Raw genomic sequence first — 18,759 nt, 5'->3', positions numbered from 1 at the left:
CCATGTGAATGAGCCCTTATGCAGAAGGAAATTCCAGAAGACTTGTGACTCAAAATACAAGTTGTTGAAATATATTAGCATGAAACAGGTTACCAAGCAATTTTAAGGCTAGCCATACACATAACATAGGTGTTGGCAGCCATTTCTCCCAACCTCCTTAGTAATAAGCATACTCAGCTAAGTGTGCATATTTACTTTAGTGAGCACAGGGGAATGAACTACTGCCGGACACCTAATGGTTTGCCTTCAGGGTAAACTTTCCAGAAGACTGTCACTATACTTATTTAATTTTCTTCCTTTCATTTATGTGACTAATTAATCATCATTTTTTTCTTAGATTGACATTTTTGAGGGATCAATTCGAGGAATGGACATCATCAGGTGGATGGAGAGATATCTCAGTGATGTAAGTACATAACCTCTTGACTAATGAGGCAGCAGCCATAGCTAGATTCACTGTACTCTTTTAGAGTCTGTAGGCATTAGAAAATTGTAGGCAAACCAAAAGGAAGAAGAGGTCAGTCCAGCTCTCCCAGTCTATCAAAATTTAAGTGTGAAAACTTCACTTTATTGATTATACAGCAAATAAAAGTTCATTTTGATAACCACCCACAACACAATGACTTTTTCTGACGCATTTCTGATGCCAATCCAATGCCAAACTTAAATTTTAATGCACTGGAAGAGCTGGACCGACCTCTTTTCGCTTTATGGTTTTCCTACATACGTCTGGTCAGATGTGGCCCGTGATGTCTTCCTGAAGTGTGGATCAGGCAGGTGAGCTATTTTTTTTGCCCTTTAGCATATGTGTCATACAAATGTAGGTACAGCACGAAAGCCAGCTCTATATAACATTCACACAGTAAATGTTCTGTGATAAATTGAATCTTTGCCACGTGGTATAGAGGAAGGGAAGGTAGGTTTACATATCACCACTAATGGCCCTTTTAGACAGGCTGATCGGGCCCAAACGTTCCCTCAAGTGCTCAGTTGCCCAACAATTGAGCCATAGAAAAGGACAAACGATCAGCCAGTGAACCAGCTAGCGCTCATTCATCACCTGATCGTTCATTTCAGCAAACATAAAAATGCTCACTGATTGGCTGTACATCTGTGAAAGGGAGTTGTTCATTCAGCCTATGGGGACAAACAACTGTAATTACTCTCATTCATCCCCATAAGCCAATTCTCAGCCCATGTAAAAGAACATGAAATGAGCACCCCATGTCGATCAGCGCTTATTAGACTGAACTGAGAACTGCTGGACTTCCTGTGATGTTTCACATAGGAGAATAATAGTCTCAGTAAGTCACAGCTATAGTCGATTTAGTTGGAATAAGTATTATCATAATAAGGTGTGGCGAGTTACTAACAAGCATATAATAATACAACCTTAGAAAAAGACGATAAAGAGGGAAATGGGAAAGACATGGAGACAGAGAGAGAGAAAAGAGAAAACAGTAGCTCTGTAAAAGGTCTGAAACGTCTCAGGCAGTAAGGTCATCTTTCCGGTGAGGGCCGGCCACTCTATGTACTTAGAAAGAGAGGCAGGTGAGCCTCATGGTGTTGCGATGTCTGGCGGGGCAGGAGCAAAGGCCCTCTGCTTCTGAGCACACTTTGGGACAGCATTTTGCAGGGGGTTGGATCTAATAATCCTGGACGTTTCTTCCAACTCTACGATTCTGTGATTCAGTAGGCGAGGCTTCCCTAGGTAACACCAAGTCCTCTCTAAAATTTCTGCTTCCTGCATCTCTTACCTGTGGTGACTCCCAGTTTTCCAGAGGCATTCCTGGACTTTGGCACTGCCGAGAACTTTATCCACCAGGCCTTGGTGGTCAAGTACAGGATACCTATTCTACCTTTAAAGAAGCCCATTTCTGTCACTTCTGTTGATTGGAAACTCCTGTCTGATGTTATCAGGTTTGTCACCATTCCACTGGATTTGCAAATTGGACTTCAGCACAGAGAAGATTTCTTTTTGGGTTTTACCCAGAGTCATAAATTTGGTATTGTTGGGACTTCCTTGACTTCGTCTGCAAATCTTGTGCTGTGGTACCTGTTGCTATACCCATTGTCTGTGTGCTGTTTCTCCTGAGTCTCAAGTCATCTTGGTCACCAGTTGCTGTGCTCAGTCTGCTGTTAGTGCCTACTAAGGCACCTGTGCCATGTCTGAAGCCAGAGTTGCCATCGCCTGTGCCAAGTCTGCAGCCAGCAGTGGCGTCTGTTCCAGTGTTGAGTGCACAGCCATAGGTGCTAGCCCATGTGCCAAGTCCACGGCTAGAGGTGCCGGCCCAACTGCCAAGTCTGCTGCCAGAGGTGCCACCCCCTTTTCCAAGTGCACAGCCAGCAGTAGAACCTGTTCTGTTGCCAAGTTCGCAGCCAGCAATGGTATTTGTTCTAGTGTCAATTCTTCGGCCAGGGACATTTGTTCCAGCGCCAAGTCTTTGGCCAGAGGCATCTGACAGCCTTGTTTTGGTTTAAGACTGAAATCCACCCATTGAATACCTCAATTATATACAGTAGATTATTTTAAGGAGATCTGTTTTTCCTTAAATATTAAATAGTTTTCTGTTGATCAGTCTAAGAAAAGGTTGATTAAAATGACAATGATTTTATGCTGTTACACAATAATACATAAGCAAATCACAGAAGAGGTGAATACTTTTATATGCACTGTTTCACAGTTATATTGAAATGTGCATTATTTGGCATTGAACAGTTTACTCTTGTATCAGTTTAAAGAGTACCTGCACTTTCACTACAGAGCGCTCCTGTTCTGTTGCTTGTTTTCGTCTCCTTCCGACAGCTGAAGATGGCCCCATATAGCGCTTGCATTGCTGCCGGAAAGGGTCGAAAATGGCCGATGGAGCAGGAGCGCTCTGTTGTAAAAGTGCAGGTACTATCTAACTAGAAGAAACATTCCATGCTTAGTTTCAGCTGTGTATTGTCTGTGGAGACTGTACATTAAAATAAAGTCTAATGCAATATATACATATTCATTTTTTGTACTTCAATAGGTAAGCGTGATGATCATCATAGCAATCAGCCCACAGTACAAAAACGATGTTGAAATGGACTTAATTCATGTGAGTGATGATCATGGCCTACACACACGATACATCCACAGAATTGTGAGTAACAGACAATCGTTTATATATGTTCACAAATAAGCAAAATGTATGAGTTATTCTATCACTTAAAAGGGGTTGCCAACCGAAGTGCATAGGACATTTTAGAACCTATGGCTATCACAAAGCATGGTTGCTGTTTATAACCTCTCTCTAGAGCGAGAACGGAGACCCATATAACACTACATGTTCCCTAGAAAATTCAGCAGATGGCGTATATTACCCGAAGTTGATCTTCTCTGCTGTCATTCCATTCCACTGCTTCGGTGCCCCATTTTAGGTAGGCTATTTTCTAACTACATAGTACACACTATGCACTGCTCTGTAATTGGCCAGCACTGATCACGTGAGCGGCGTTGGCCAATCAAAGAGCAAGTATAGTGTATTGATATTCTAACACTGCCAATGTACATTGGGTGATTAATGCAAAGATTGCATTGGCCATCTTGGAGGGCCAAGAAAGAACCAATAGAACAGAGAAGATCAACTACAGGTAATAAACCTCACCCCCCTTTGCTCCTTGGGCACATTTTGTCCTGAAACTGGAGGCTTGTTTTAAGATGGTTGTTTTAACCAGGCAACAAAACAGTCTTTTTTTTGTTCGAAAATGTTGCAATTAGATGTTACTTTAAAGTCTGTTATAATATTGTTAAAGCTATATATACCGCATCTAGGTGCTTGACGTTTTTGTGGCCAGTGGTTTTTAGTACAAAATACAGAATCCACTAAGTGTAAGGCTGCTTTCACATCTGTGCCAGAACCTCTGTTTGGAGGTTCCGTCATAGATCCAGCAAAAAATACCGGAAGCATTCAGCGCTTTTTCATCTGGTAAAATATCAGGCAGCTGATTGGAAACTGAACACACCTAATTATAGTCAATGGGACCCATTTGGCGCTGTTCAGTTCCGTCATAAGACGGAGCCATTTGGCCAGGGGATTCCCCTTTCCTGCTCCCCAAACGGAGTAGGAAAATGGAAGCAGCCTAATGCTTTTCTTTGGGTTTAGTTTCTATATATTACAAATGCTGTTGTTTTACAACAGTCGGGATTTCCCGCAGAATTTCCGCCCGTGCCCGCTGCCATAGGATTGCCCTAGATCAGTGGTGGCGAACCTATGGCATGCGTGCCAGAGGCGGCACACAGAGCCCTCCCTGCTGGCACGCGCCGCCATCGGCCACTCACCACTAGTGAATACCGGCAGGGGTCGCGGCTCCCCGGTATTGTTGTATTGTGTCGCCACCAGAAGTAAGGGGTGGCCACATAATACAGGGGTTTTACATGTTGTAACGCCCCTAGCTTCTGGAAGGCTGGGGGAGTGTGTGGCCTTACCAGCGGAAGCGTCGGCGGCGAAGGCGCAGCGGCGGATGGGGGCTGAGAGATCAGCGGCAGCAGCAGGGAAGCCAGAGGGAGCGCCGCCGGCAGCAGGAGACGGAGCGCTGGCAGCTTGAGCACAGCAACTGTCAGCGGAGGCTGGAGGGAGCGGCAGAAGCTGGAGAGCAGGGCATGGAGTGGCTGCAGCACTGACTGTGGAGCTGCTGGGGGGGTGTCACTAGTACCCGGGGGGGCGCTGGGGGGGTGTCACTAGTACCCGGGGGGCCACTGGGGGGGTGTCACTAGTACCCGGGGGGCCACTGGGGGGGGGGGTGTCACTGGTACCCGGGGGGCGCTAGGGGTATGTCACTGGTACCCGGGGGGCGCCACTGGTGGTGTCATTGGTACCCGGGGGGCTGCTGGGAGGGTGTCACTGGTACCCGGGGGGGCACTGGGGGGTGTCACTAGTACCCGGGGGGCCGCCAGGGGGTGTCACTAGTACCCGGGGGGGCCGCTAGGGGGGTGTCACTGGTACACGGGGGGCCGCTGGGAGGGTGTAACTAGTACCCGGGGGGCCACTGGAGAGGGGGTGTCACTGGTACCTGGGGGACAGCTGGGGGCGCGCCACTGGGGTGGTGTCATTGGTACCCGGGTGGCTGCTGGGAGGGTGTCACTGGTACCTGGGGGTCGCTGCAGGAGTGTCACTAGTACCCGGGGGGCCGCTAGGGGGGTCTCACTGGTACCCGGGGGGCCACTAGGGAGGTGTCACTGGTACCTGGGGGGCCGCTAGGGTGGTGTCACTGGTACCCGGGGGCCGCTGGGGGGGTGTCACTGGTACCCGGGCTGCTGGTGGGGGGGTGTCACTGGTGCCTGGGGGGGGCAGCTGGGGGGTGTCACTGATACCCGTGGGACAGCTGGGGAGGGGGTGTCACTGGTACCTGGGGGACACCTGGGGAGGGGGTGTCACTGGTACGCGGGGGGCAGCTGGAGGGGGTGTCACTGGTACGCGGGGGCAGCTGGAGGGGGTGTCACTGGTACGCGGGGGGCAGCTGGAGGGGGTGTCACTGGTACGGGGGGCAGCTGGGGGGGTGTCACTGGTACCCGGAGAGCTGCTAGGGGGGGTGTCACTGGTACGCGGGGGGCCGCTGTGGTCTGTCACTGGTACGCGGGGGGGCAACTGGGGGGCGTCACTGGTACACTAGGGGCTGCTGGTACGCTGGGGGGTGTCAATGGTACGCTGGGGGCCGTCACTGGTGCGCTGGGGGGTGTCACTGGTACGCTGGGGGGTGTCACTATTATGCTGGGGGCTGCTGTGCGGGGTCACTATTACCGCTGGGGTATATTTACATGTGGCGGAAATGGGCAGGGCTGTTTCAAAATAGACAGGGTTCAGATTTTGACTGCTTTTTGGATGCGGAAATGCTGCAGAATTTTCCACAGAAATTTCCGCTGAGGACATTCTGCAGTATTTCGGATCCAAAAAGCAGTCAAAATCTGCACGCTGTCTATTTTGAAGCAACCCTGTTCTTTTTATAACGATGGGGGTAAAATCACACGTCGTGATAAGCCCCGCCCCCTGACGTTTTGGCACTTTGCAATAAATAAGTAGGTTTTGGGTTGCAGTTTGGACACTCTGTCTCTAAAAGGTTCGCCATCACTGCCTTAGATAATGCAATCCTATGCACACAGAAAACACGCACAGAAAACAAATCGCAGCATTTTCTATTTCTTTGCGGGTCTCGCAGAGGTCCGCACAGAAACGTCACTAGTGACGCGCTGGCTCTGCTCCGCACATGCGCCAGCCGGGCGGCAGCCACCACATAGCAGAGAGGGGAGTCAGTGCATTTATTATATATTTCATTTGTATTGCATGTTCTAATGTTATTTTTACTTGATATTGTAGATGCAAATGGAGTTCATAAAACAAGGAAGCATGAACTTCAGATTCATTCCTGTGCTGTTCCCAAATGCAACAGAGGTCAGTTCAAAGTAGAGGACAACAAAACAGCAATTGTTTAACCCCTTAATGACTGGCTTATTTTGCGCCTTTTGTAAGGATTTTTTTTTGCTTCTATATCATCACGTTTCAAGAACTATAACATTTTTATTTCTTCATCGGCGTATGAGGCCTTGCTTTTGTGGGACAAGTTATACTTTTACATGGTACCACTTTGGAGTACATTTACTGTATTAATAGCGTTTAGCAATTTTTAGGAGGGATGAAAAAAAACTACCAGAAAGGTTGTCATTATTTTTTTCTTTTCTTCACGGTTTACTGTACAGTATAACCAAAATGCTACCCTCAGAACCTCTTCACGGCCATGTTTGAGCAAGCAATGTGTGCATGCGCAAAACACAGAGCATAGAACCCATTGATTTTATTTCAAAATAAGTTTATTGAGATTTTACAATAAGAAAACCAATAAAGTGACATTCAAATTAACAAGCCTCGAAGTCTAATTAACATGTTCGTTTGGAAAAGTAGTGGTGGCATTTACGATGGTCACTTCAGTGACCCAACAGGAGAACCGTGTGTGTGGGCAGCTGTATATGAGACAACCGTGTCTCCTCAAGTTCTGCCGCTTGGTTAAATGTCGCTAGACTTCAGAGTTTAAAGTTGATAGCCAAGTAACGTCGATACACCTAACTTGGGTTTATTAAACTATGTGTGTCACTTGTTGGATGTTGACGCCTTAAGGAATACGTAGGAGCCGGAGTAGTTCGAGGTGAGCCTCGGCTCCTAGGTGATGTAGTGTAAAGGGGAAGAGCACAGTGGGGTAAGGGAGGACGGGGAGCAGGAAAGAGTGACCGAGGTTAAGTTTAGAAGGGGGGTGGGTGTGGAAGTGAGTGGAGAGTGAAAGGAAGAGAAAAGATAGGGTAAGAGAAAGGTAGCGTCTCAGAGGAATGCCCCTATCGGGGTTTGTGTGTTTGTTTTAAATGGGCAGGACCCCATGTTCAAGCCATTGTTTGAACCTGGGGGAACCACGGAACGTCATCCATACCTCCCATAGGGCGTAGTATTTGGACCATTTGTCGTCGTCTTTGGCTCTCAGCTCCTCCATGTATCTAATATCCTCTAGGGCTGTTGACCAGTTCAGGCATGTCGGCGACGTCTGAGATTTCCAGAGTCGAGGAATCACTGTTCTCATGGCTAAAAGAAAGAATCTCAAGATGTCTTTTTTACTAGCCGCGATGGAACTCAGCATGACTGAGAGAAGAGCAGTTTTTGGGGTGAGGTCTAGTGAGCTTTTTTTAAGGGTGTTGTATAGTGCCTGAATCTCTGACCACAGAACTCTGATCCCTGGGCACGACCACCATATATGTGTGAGCGATCCTGTCTCCCCCTTGCATCTCCAGCACGTTGCTGAGGCGTCAGGGTATATTCTTGCTAGTGATGCTGGGGTGCGGTACCACCTCATGAAGAGCTTATAATTTAGCTCGTGGTGCCTGCCCGAGACCGACATTCTGTGGGTCATGTTGGTGCCCTTAACCCACTCCTCGTCAGAGAGGGTCTGTCCCAACTCCTTCTCCCATGCCTTACGGCAGCCCTCTCTCAAGTGCCGGGTACCCCGGCCAGCAGCATACCATAGACCACGGAGATTTCGCCTCTCGACTCCCGGGGTTTTGCACACATCTCTTCGAAAGGGGTGGGAGGGACCGTCAGCTCCGAGACTGGACCTTGTGCTCTAATGAAGTGGCAGAGCTGCAGGTATTGGAACTACGCACCCGTCACGGCCCCCCCATGTCCCACTAGCGAGTTCAGGGGTCTGATTCCCTCCTCCCACAGTAGATCTTGAATTCTCGGGAGATGGACTCCCAGGTTTTCTAGGAGCGGCAGGCCTCCCATCCCCAGGGGGAAGTCTGGGTTTCCTACCAGGGGGGGTCCAGGGGCCCGGGACAGTGACCAGCCCTCCCTTGTTTGCAAAGTTGTCCCATATGCGTAGGAGCGAGCACATGAAGGGTGAGACCTTGACACCTCTTCTAAATAGGCCTCCTCTGAGCCAGAAGAGGCCCTGCGACCTAAAGGGGGCTGAGCTCTGCTCCAGTTCGACCCATAGTTTGGACTGCCCCCTGTGCATGAGGTCCAGAACCGTCCTGCCTATTGCGGCTCTGTAATAAAGCAACAAGTCGGGTAGGCCCGCCTCACCGTTTTCTTTTTTCTGAGTGAGGAGTCTATAGCTCAGGCGGGGCCTTGCTCCTCCCCAGACAAACCGCGTGACTATCTTTCTTAATTTGATAAAGTAACTTCGCGGTAGCCGTATCGGTATGGTCTGGGAAAGATATAAGAGTTTCGTGAGGAAGTTCATTTTGATGGCATTTATTCTGCCGAACCACGAGAGCGTTAGCAGGTGCCACTTGTCCGTGTCTTTTGCTAGGGAGGAGAGTATGGGTTCGTAGTTTAGGTCGTACAATTGGCTCGGGTCTGGGGGTAACTTGATTCCTAAGTATTTGATGGCGTCTTAGCGCCAGGACAACGAGAATAGAGGTTTGAGTTGGGCTAGTTCTGTGGGTTGGAGTGTTATATTTAGAATTTCCGACTTTTGTAGGTTGATCTTAAAGTTACTGACTTTGCTGTATTTGTCGAATTCGTGTAGGAGGGCGGGTAGGGCTCGGGTGGGGTTCGTTATGTAGACCAGAAGGTCGTCCGCGAATGCCACCACTTTGTGTTCAGATTGGGATGTTTTGTAGCCCTGGATTTCTGGGTTCGTTCTAATTGCATTGGCTAGTGACTCCATCACCAGGACATACAATGTTGGAGAGAGAGGGCACCCCTGTCGTGTGCCGTTCTTAATGCTGATTGGGCGGGAAAGTTTGCCGTTGACACGTATATGAGCTGTGGCTTTGTCATATAGGGCCATTATCCAGCTTGTCAATCTGTGTCCCAGGCCTATTTTTTGCAGGGTGGTCTCTAGAAATTTCCAATTAACTCGATCAAATGCCTTCTCGGCATCAACCGATAAAAGGCATAGGGGGCTCTTTGCTTCGTGTGCCCTGCTCACTAGTGAGAGTGTTCTAATGGTATTGTCCCTTGCCTCGCGGCCAAGGACAAAACCGGTCTGGTCTCTGTGGACGAGCTTAGGGACAAGTGGTCCCAGACGTGTGGCTAGTGTTCTTGCAAATACTTTGGTGTCTACATTCAACAAGGATATGGGTCTGTAGTTCCCGCAGGAGAGGGGGTCTCTTCCTTGTTTGGGGATGACTGTTATTACCGCCTGTAGGGCTTGTTGTGGGAACGGGCAAGTGTCACAGATGGCGTTGAAGGCCTTACATAGCATTGGGGATATTATGGCTCCAAATGTTTTATAAAATCGGGGAGTGAAGCTGTCTGGGCCAGGGCTCTTGCCTACTTTTAAGTTTCTAAGTTCTTCCAAAATCTCTTGCTCCGCGAGGTCTTGCTCTAGGGTCTCGGCGTCTGATGGGTCAATCGAGTTGGGGGCGAATTCGCGGATGTATGATTCGATGTGGTCTTGGGTGCTGTTTTGGCCCGCTGCTGAAGGGTCTGTGATATTGTAGAGCTTTTCGTAGTAGTGTCGAAAGCATTCTAGTAGGTCTTCGGTTGCGTGTACCTTCCCTTTCCCTGGGGAGTTTAGCGCGAAAATGTAGGATTGGTGGCCGCGGGGGTTTAGGGCCCTCGCGAGCCAGCTGCTACATTTATTATCGTACTCATAGAACCCTCCTCTTAATCTGTCCCTCATATGGAGGTGGGCTTGGTCTAGTACGGCTAGGATTTGCTGGCGTAGGGAGGCAATTTCTGCGTTTGAGGAAGGTGATGCATTTGTTTTGTTAGTCTGTTCTGCTCTCTCTAGGCGGATGGTGAGGTCTTTCAGTTTGCCCACTCTATCTCTTTTAAGTCTCGCACCGTGGGATATAAAAATTCCGCTTAGTACACATTTAAGTGCTTCCCATTGTATAGGTGGGGGGGTAGGATCGCCTCGGTGGGTCTCTATGAACATCTCGATGGTTCTGTGTATGTCATCCCTGCAGCAAGTGTCGCTCAGGAGATTGTCGTTAAGGTGCCAAGACCCGTAGCCCCTCGCCTGGTCATGTCCTAGAAGCGCCCCGTAGACGGGTGCGTGGTTCGACCATAGGGTGGTCCCTATGTAGCTTTTGGGGGATAAGTCCAAGAGCCCGTGTGATATAAACAGATAGTCTAGCCTCCCGTAGCTATTGTGTGCCGTGGAGTGATGGCTATAGTACCTGGCCTTTGGGTGGAGTGTCCTCCAGAGGTCAATAAGTCTAAGTTCTAGCAGGCGTCTCCGCAGTCTACGTAAGGCCACCGGGGAAACCCCGGACTTACCCGAAGATGTGTCTAGGCCGGGATCCATCGCCAGGTTGAGATCTCCTCCCAGAACGATGTTGGAGCCCTCTGCGAATTGTTCTAGTTTTCCCAGGATGCTGAGGCCAAAGGCGACTTGTCCTGTATTGGGAGAATAAATGTTGGCAATCATTACCACTCTGTGTCCCAGGTCAAGTTTAAGGAATAGGTATCTGCATTCGGGGTCGATTTGGGACGCCAACAGACTGTGAGGGAGGCTCTTGTGGATTGCTATGGAGGCTCCACATTTCTTCTTTTCTGGGTGGGAGCTGTGGTACCATGTGGGGTAGGATTTGTTAATGCATTTGGGGATATGGCCAGTCTTGAAGTGTGTTTCCTGCAAGAGGGCTATTAGGACTCGTTTTTTGTGTAAGTGCGCCAGAATCTGGCCTCTTTTAGCGGGGTTGTTTAAGCCTCTGGCGTTGTAGGTGCAAAACGAGAGGCCCGTCATGGGGGTTGTTTGTTTGTGGTGAAGGGTGTCTGTGGGGCAACCAAGACGCTGAAGAAAGAGGGTGGGAAAGAGAGTGTGAAAAGAGAGGGGAAGGTGGGGAGAGGGGGGGTGAGGGTAGAGGTTGACAGAAAGAGGTATTTCCGTTGATTGGAGAACCATGTTCCAATCTCACGAGGTGGGTTTCAGACCTAAGGTCAGAATCGGACGGCACCATGGTGGCGTCCACCCGGTGAGAGGGAGAGACCTGAGAATGCCGGAGCCGCCCCCGGCATCCCCTGTGTGAGGTTGTACATTCGTTAAGGTTGTCTATGTTTGTGAGACCTGCATTGATTCAAGTGTCTAGGGTGTGGCACGCTAAACACCGACAAGGGCGTAGTGTGGGGGGAGAGAGGTGGCCGTGTGGGTTGTGTGGGTGTTCGGTGTTCGTGGTGACTGGTGTGTAGGGGTGTTAAACTTGTGTAACATATGGAACTATAAGATTAGGCTGAGAAAGTCCAACTGCAACAAACCCATTGATTTTAATGGGTTCGTTCTCATGAGTGCATTTTACATGTGCGGGAAAAAGTTGAACCTGCTTTATTTTCCTGAGTTTTGCGCAGCAAAGGTCCAATAGAACTCCATGGGAATTTATTCACTGTGTGGATCCCTTAAAATATAACTTTTGTTAAATAATTTCTTAAAAATGTAATGCCTCACAGACACAACAAGGAACAGACTGGAGATGCTGTCTCCTCTCCTCTCTACCAACAAGCTAGAATGAGTTAGGGTTTAACCGGGGCTCATCCCCATTAGTTAGCCTAGCATTAACTATTGGCTTTATCTGGTATTGCCTCAGTGTAGTTTGGGATCCTTCCATGTTTGATACTCTTTCTATAGCCAGCAAGTTTGTTTCTTGAGGCTAGAATAGCACCTTGGAGGTCATATATGAGGGCTCTTAGTTAAAGGCGACCAATTCAAAACATTGGTTATTTGGGGTGCCTTTATACCGTTACTAAAGGGCACCTTTAAGTTGTTTATGAGGGCTCTCAGTTATAGGCGACCAATTCATAAATATTTGTTGTTTGGGACGCATCTATATCGATACTGAAGGGCACCTTTAAGTTGACGTGTAACAGCCACATGCCTATCTACGGTCATTCTACCGAATTTTTTAGATGACAGTCACTTTGTATCTGGGTTCCTGATGAGTCAATATTTGACAGGAATGCGTCAAACCAACTGGAACCAACTGAACCTATTTTTATTGAACAGTCAGGTTGTTGATCAGTTCTTACTGATCAACAGCATACTAGTCATCGAACCATTCATATTTTTACGGTCTGGGTACTAACCGTATTTGAACTTAACACTAAAGCCCTAACCGACTAACCACAAGTCAGTCATCTGTTGTGAATTAGCCCCTTTAGGTGACCATTATTGGGTCACGAACCCCGAACCGCATAACTAAGGGTATATATTGCAATTTCTCCCCCAAATCAGTTTCTGAAAGTGTAACATTACATCCGTTACGGTGGCATTTAAGATTCTGGTGGTCAGGAGAATTTTGTAACTTAATACCCCTTTTTCGCTTACCCAGTCGGGTCAAGGGCTGCCACTTAGTGGGCTTTAGTTTTTGTCTTCATTTAATCTTGTCCTCTTTTTTGTCCTTTTGTTCCTTGTTGTGTCTGTGAGGCATTACCTTTTTAAGAAATTATTTAATAAAAGTTATATTTTAAGGGATCCACACAGTGAATAAATTGCGATACTTTTTCTGTATGCCTCTGCCTCAGTGATTTATATAGAAGTCTATGGGAGGTGCGCAAATACACAAGGGGAAGCATGAAACACTGCACAAAACACAGGGAAAAGAACACATCTGGACCTCATTAAGCTAATTAGACTTTTATTCCATAGAAAGGGTGTGTTGCGCACGTGTGCAATCTGGACACGAGCGTGCAAAAAGTACAGTAATATATAGAGACAAGCACGCAGATCTACATCTGTAAACCTCCATCAATGGAGCTGCACGAGGTCTTGTTTTTTTGCAGGATGATTTGCAGTTTCTACTGGTACCACTTTGGGTTATGTGCAACTTTTTGATCACTTTTTATTGTGTTTTTTGCAAGGCAGATAATGAGAAACAGCATTATTTTTTTTGTTTTTTAATAGCGCAGCAGAAGGCCGGTTGCTCACAATCGGGTCGGATTCTGCATACTGAAGCCCGCAGCGGAATCCAACCCTGTGCCTGGTTGGTGACCCTACGTACCTTTCATTCTTCTTCTTTTTCTGTACTGCCAACGGTCTGCACAGTGAGCCGTCAGACATGCACAGTACGGATTTTCCCACACCGGCACTAGGCGATGACACGGAATCCGCAACCTTTCTGCAATGTCAATGCGGAAGGGCTGCGGGGCGGACGTCTTCCATTGACTACAATGAAAGACCTCCATGCTGAATCCACACTAAAATAGAGCACGCTACGATTTTTCCTCTGCAAGATGAAAATCGCAATTGATTTTCGCTCATGTACAGGAAAAAACGTTTTTCCATAACATGCTATGGGCAGCATTTGCTGCAGAATCCAGTGGCGCAATGCAAATCCGGACGTGTGCAGCTAGCCTAAATACCAAATATTTATATTATACTGTATATATGACAAATACATACATATATACACACACACTTCTATGCAATATATATTTACCGTACTACTTTTGCACAATAGAAAACCCTTTGTATAAAAACATTGTATTTGCATTGCAATATTCAATGACCTATAACATTTACATTTTTTCACTAAATAAGCTGTTCGAGATCTTGTTCATTTTGAGACGAGTTGTAGATTCCGTTAGTATCATTTTGGAGTACATGCAACTTTCTGATTGCTTTTTATTGCATTCTCTGAGAGGCTGATGAATGAAAAATAGCAAATCTGCCTTTTTTTTACGAGATCCATGATGTGAGTGAATACAGGGGGCTTGATAGGGAAAATATGTTTTTTTACTTTTTTATTAAATTTTATTTAACCTTTTTCATAATTTTGGTCCTTCAAGGGAACTTAAAGATGTGATTGTTTGATCTGTTGTATACTACGGTGCACTACTTATGCAGTGCAGTATAGTATACTTTTGACAGCTCTCCTATGTCATGGTCTCATAGGTCACCTAACATGGCAGATCCAGGATCCTGAGGATTTTATCAGGCCATAGAAACACATTGGCATCTTGGAGGTTTCTCCACACCAAGCTATTGGACCAGGAGCCTAGCTGTCGGTTGACAGTGACCTCATGCTCTTCCTAGCACACGACTTCTATGTCACCGTGTTTTTAATGCTGTCTGTCAAAACACGTATGGCTGTTCACTAAGAGGTTAAATGTATCATTAGATCATTTTAACATATTATTATGAACTCCAGTGATGTGTATTTGAATTAGCTAGAAGTAGTAGTCCTCAGTACAATGTTACTTGTGAGATATTTGGGTTACTATTAGGGATGAGCGAACGTGTCCGTAACGGACACATCCGCACCCGGACACCGGCTTTGCCGAACACTGCAGTGTTCGCGCGTAAGTGTCCGGGTGCCGCCGGGGGGCGGGGAGATGCGCGGCGGCGCGGGCGGCAGTAGCGGGGAACAGGGGGGGAGCCCTCTCTCTCTCCCTCTCCCCCCCACTCCCCGCCGCACCCCCCCGCGCTGCCACGGCGGCCCCCGAACTTTTTCGCCCGAACACTGAAGTGTTCGCAAAGTTCGGTGTTCGGGCGAAAAAGGGGCGGAGCCGAACGTGTTCGCTCATCTCTAGTTACTATCTGATTTGCCTTAGCACTTCCGTAGGCAGGCTTATGGCATCTGTATCCAGCTACGTGTATTACAGACAATCCATCTGAATTTCTATTTAATACATGTGTACACTTGTAGCTGACAGCTACGGAAGGTGCATGCCACCTGATGGGATTGTCCCTTTTCACCCAAGATAGTTGATCTTTTCAATGCAAGGGTTTTTATTTTCAATTCTTCACCATGCACATGTTCTGTAGGCAACACTAGTCCCAAGCAATCATAACACACCTGTCATGAAAATGTCGCTGTTGTTTTTATTGCAATCAGTGAGTTCGCAATAAAATAGTATGAACATGATTAATGTACTTGCCTCAGGAACAGTCTGGATTTGCATGTTTCCTCATTACCTGTGTTAGAAGCAGATCAATAAATTCTGATTTATTTTGTAGCTACCACTGTCGGTTAAGAAGTACACAGTGTTTAACTCAATCTTCTCTTGTGGCCACAGCTATAAAACTGATTATACTGTCTTTATCTTTATGTTTGGTTCTTCAGGAACATGTGCCCAACTGGCTGAAGAACACCAATATTTATCGATGGCCAAATGATACGGGGAGACTCTTCCTGCGGCTACTACGAGAGGAGGAATATATTACTCCCCCAGTTGGACAACTACCAGTACTGCAAGTTAGAACTATAAACTGAACATATGTCTCCTACTCTTAGATACTTGTCAGTGCATGTATGGAGAAGCCTGGCGACGACCAACATTCAGCATCAAAGACCAGTCACTTTCCAGAAAACCTGAAGGCATCATGTAATCTGTTATTTAGTCATTTTGTGCAAGTTTCTTAACACAAGTCTTCAAACTTGAGATTAAGGCCTCAATTACACTTGTGGGTAAATTTTGGTTTGCAGTCCAAAATAATATTGCATAATAGATTGTCATCAGTATTGTAAAAGGCTATGGACACCTTTGCTAACTTTTTTGTAAATCTGTATATTTTCACATAAAAATCATTTTTGCAATTGATTTTTTTTTAAAAATGTAATTGCTTATTTTCTATTAATCCAAGTACTGCAATAAACATAGTATTGAAGGACTGACATTTTTGCAGTGAAGCATACTGAGGAGACTCCGAAACTAATCACAGGAGGTGGGAGATATGTGTAACATAAGGTTCATGGCAGGTGGAGGGGAGAGAGATCTGTGGGACACCCTAGTTAGCTCTAGGATTTTATTACGCTACATAGCTAATGGGCCGGCTGCTTGTGTTTTGGAGTGTTGAATGTCACTTCCTTAGGGCCCGTTCAGACGAGCGTGTTTTCGCGCGCACAAAACTGCGCTCCTATATAAAACTATGGAGTTCCTATGAAGTGTTCACATGGGCGTGTTTTTAGTGCGTGCGAACGCGCGCAGCAACGAATAAAGGACATGCGTGCCAGTTTGGTCCGTACTGCGCTGCTATTAATATTGGCTCCTATGGGACATGCTGCACGCGAGTCCGCTCGTGTGAACGACCAAATAGACAGCAATGTAAATTTTTTTTTTGCTAAAGCTAAATGCTTTTGTGTCTTTCCCTTTGCATAAAGCACTCCATGTTGTGTTACGGATGTGTTTTGTTGTAAACACCAATAAACACCGATGTGCAGCCTCTTATATAAAGGAAGAAACTTAGTAATCCAAAGTTCGCTGGGGCGCGAAAAATCGTGTGTCTCACAACTATCAATACTTAAAATACTGCCGCCGTGTATATTGGCTGGGATGCTGATACAGCTCAAGGTATGAAGCGCATCTACATGCGCTCCATGCAGCCAAAATCACATTTGCTAACACGCATATGTAAAGCACGGACCTTCGTTCACGCGCATTTTTGTGCGCACGTTCAAACGCGCGCATGTGCGCGCGCATTAGCGCATACGCTCGTCTGAACGGGCCCTTACTGTGGGATGAGAACAGTGAGAGCAAGTGAATTGAGGGGCACTGTGCAAGAATGGCATATTCCAACCCGAAAGCTAGAAGTTAGATTTCATCAACCTCTGTGTATTAATGTATTTTGAAGCAAGATTTTCACATTTATTGTGTTAAGAGTATAAAGAAAAATCGGATTAATACAATACTTGAATACTTATAAAAAAATATATATATTTACTGCAAATTTATCAAAATGTGTCATTATTGCACTGAGCTCCTTATTAATGTGTCAGAAGGGAGCAGGGTCATCGAGCAGAGTGAGGAGTCAGCGTTCAACGCTCCTAAACACTAGCAGCCCGCACCATATTCCTATGTAACTGGGAAATGTAGAATAATTCTGGTAAATGGGGGCTTATTTTACAATTAAAAATACAAATTGCTTTTATTATCTCTGTGGATATCAGTGGCATGAAACACTCTTTGGATGCCCAAGCTGGGGTTTGGGGGGGTTTCGCATTGATGCCCAAAGTAAAGCATAAAAGCTACTGGATGGAAAATCATTTAATTACTCCTTCCCTCCGTCTTCCACTAATCTCCAGTGTACAGACTCCACAATTTCGTATAACTCCATGTACAGCTCTCACTTCACAGATATTTTTGTTTTGTGTAATAAAACCTGCATGTGTGAATTCACCCTTATGATAGCTTATGGTCACTTTATATAGCATGTTAGACTTTATTAAAGGGATTATCCAATGAAAAATATGTATCACCTATCCACAGGATTGTTGTTAAATGCATTATAGCTGGGAACACCAAACACCAGAATTTGGGTCCTGATGGTCTGTTTCACAGGTGCTTGAATAGAGCTATAGTCATACATGCTCCCTGAAGCTCGATTTAATGTCTATGGGACTGACAAAGTGCACATGCATGACCACTACTGGCTCCACTCAAACTCCCCCTGAATGGGGACTCAGGATCATGACCAATAAGACATTTCCTTGCAGCCATAACACAAGCAAAAAAATGCACCCATTTTACACCCATGTGAATGGAAGTCTACAGGCATGATCGTTGAACATTCTGATAAGCAGGTAGAGAATAAGTTTAGGGCTGCAAAGTACGAGGGAATTGGCCTCTGATTGCCCAGGATGCCTACCACATGTCACACCATCAATACAAGCAGTCTGGACACGGATCTTCAAAACTCAAAATGACATTTATTTTTTTATCTTGAGGTGCAAAAATACAGACATCAGTCACTTCTGGTAATAATACAAAATAAAGTCTGCCTGATAGAGCTCAGAGCTGCACACCTCTTTGACTTTTACATCCACCAACTAGTTAGCAAAAGACCTTGCTCCCTGCGGCTTCACAGAATGACAGGAGTCTGGGAGAAATATACCTCCCATCCACTACAACTCCTGTCATCCTGTCACACCAGCAACATAAATTTGCATGAATATTGGATTAAACAGGTCGTACGACAAAAGATTTTTATCACCTATCCATTGATCCCAAGAACGGTGTTCCCATGTCCCCTCTTTTCTTCTCTGAAGGCTGGCTGCACCCACCCAATTTGATGTCAGATTGGATGGAGCAGCAGTCGCACATGTGCAGTGCGGTCTATTCATTTCAACACAGTTGATGGAAATAGCCTAGTACAAGCGCTTAGCTACTTCCAGCAGTGCCATTGAAAATGAATAGACCATCACTCCATTCAGTCTCCTTCTCACTGTGTGTGTGTGGGGAATCAGGGTGGAATAAGTCTCAATGAGAAGGAAAGGGGCCACAAGATCCCCATTGTTGGGATCGACGAGGGTCTCAGCAGTCTGACTTGTATCGCCTATCCTATGTTTAGGTGATAAAAGTCTATTGTGGT

General features: G+C 46.4%; 1 protein-coding gene across 1 annotated transcript in view; it reads left to right on the top strand.

Annotated features, from left to right (window-relative positions):
• The window catches only part of TRAF3IP2 (TRAF3 interacting protein 2), a 58,143-nt gene extending 40,570 nt beyond the window's left edge, over window positions 1-17,573 (top strand). The window contains exons 6-9 of the mRNA XM_066607078.1: window positions 338-406; window positions 3,018-3,131; window positions 6,342-6,416; window positions 15,515-17,573. Coding sequence (XP_066463175.1) covers window positions 338-406; window positions 3,018-3,131; window positions 6,342-6,416; window positions 15,515-15,664 — 408 coding nt within the window. The 3' untranslated portion in view covers window positions 15,665-17,573. The remainder of the gene's footprint in view (window positions 1-337; window positions 407-3,017; window positions 3,132-6,341; window positions 6,417-15,514) is intronic.
• The last annotated feature ends 1,186 nt before the right edge of the window (window positions 17,574-18,759 follow it).

The sequence above is a fragment of the Eleutherodactylus coqui genome, chromosome 1 (assembly GCF_035609145.1).
Source record: "Eleutherodactylus coqui strain aEleCoq1 chromosome 1, aEleCoq1.hap1, whole genome shotgun sequence".
In the NCBI taxonomy this organism is placed as follows: domain Eukaryota; kingdom Metazoa; phylum Chordata; class Amphibia; order Anura; family Eleutherodactylidae; genus Eleutherodactylus; species Eleutherodactylus coqui.
The sequence above is the reverse complement of the archived record's forward strand: the minus strand, read 5'-3'. Positions and strand labels throughout refer to the sequence as shown.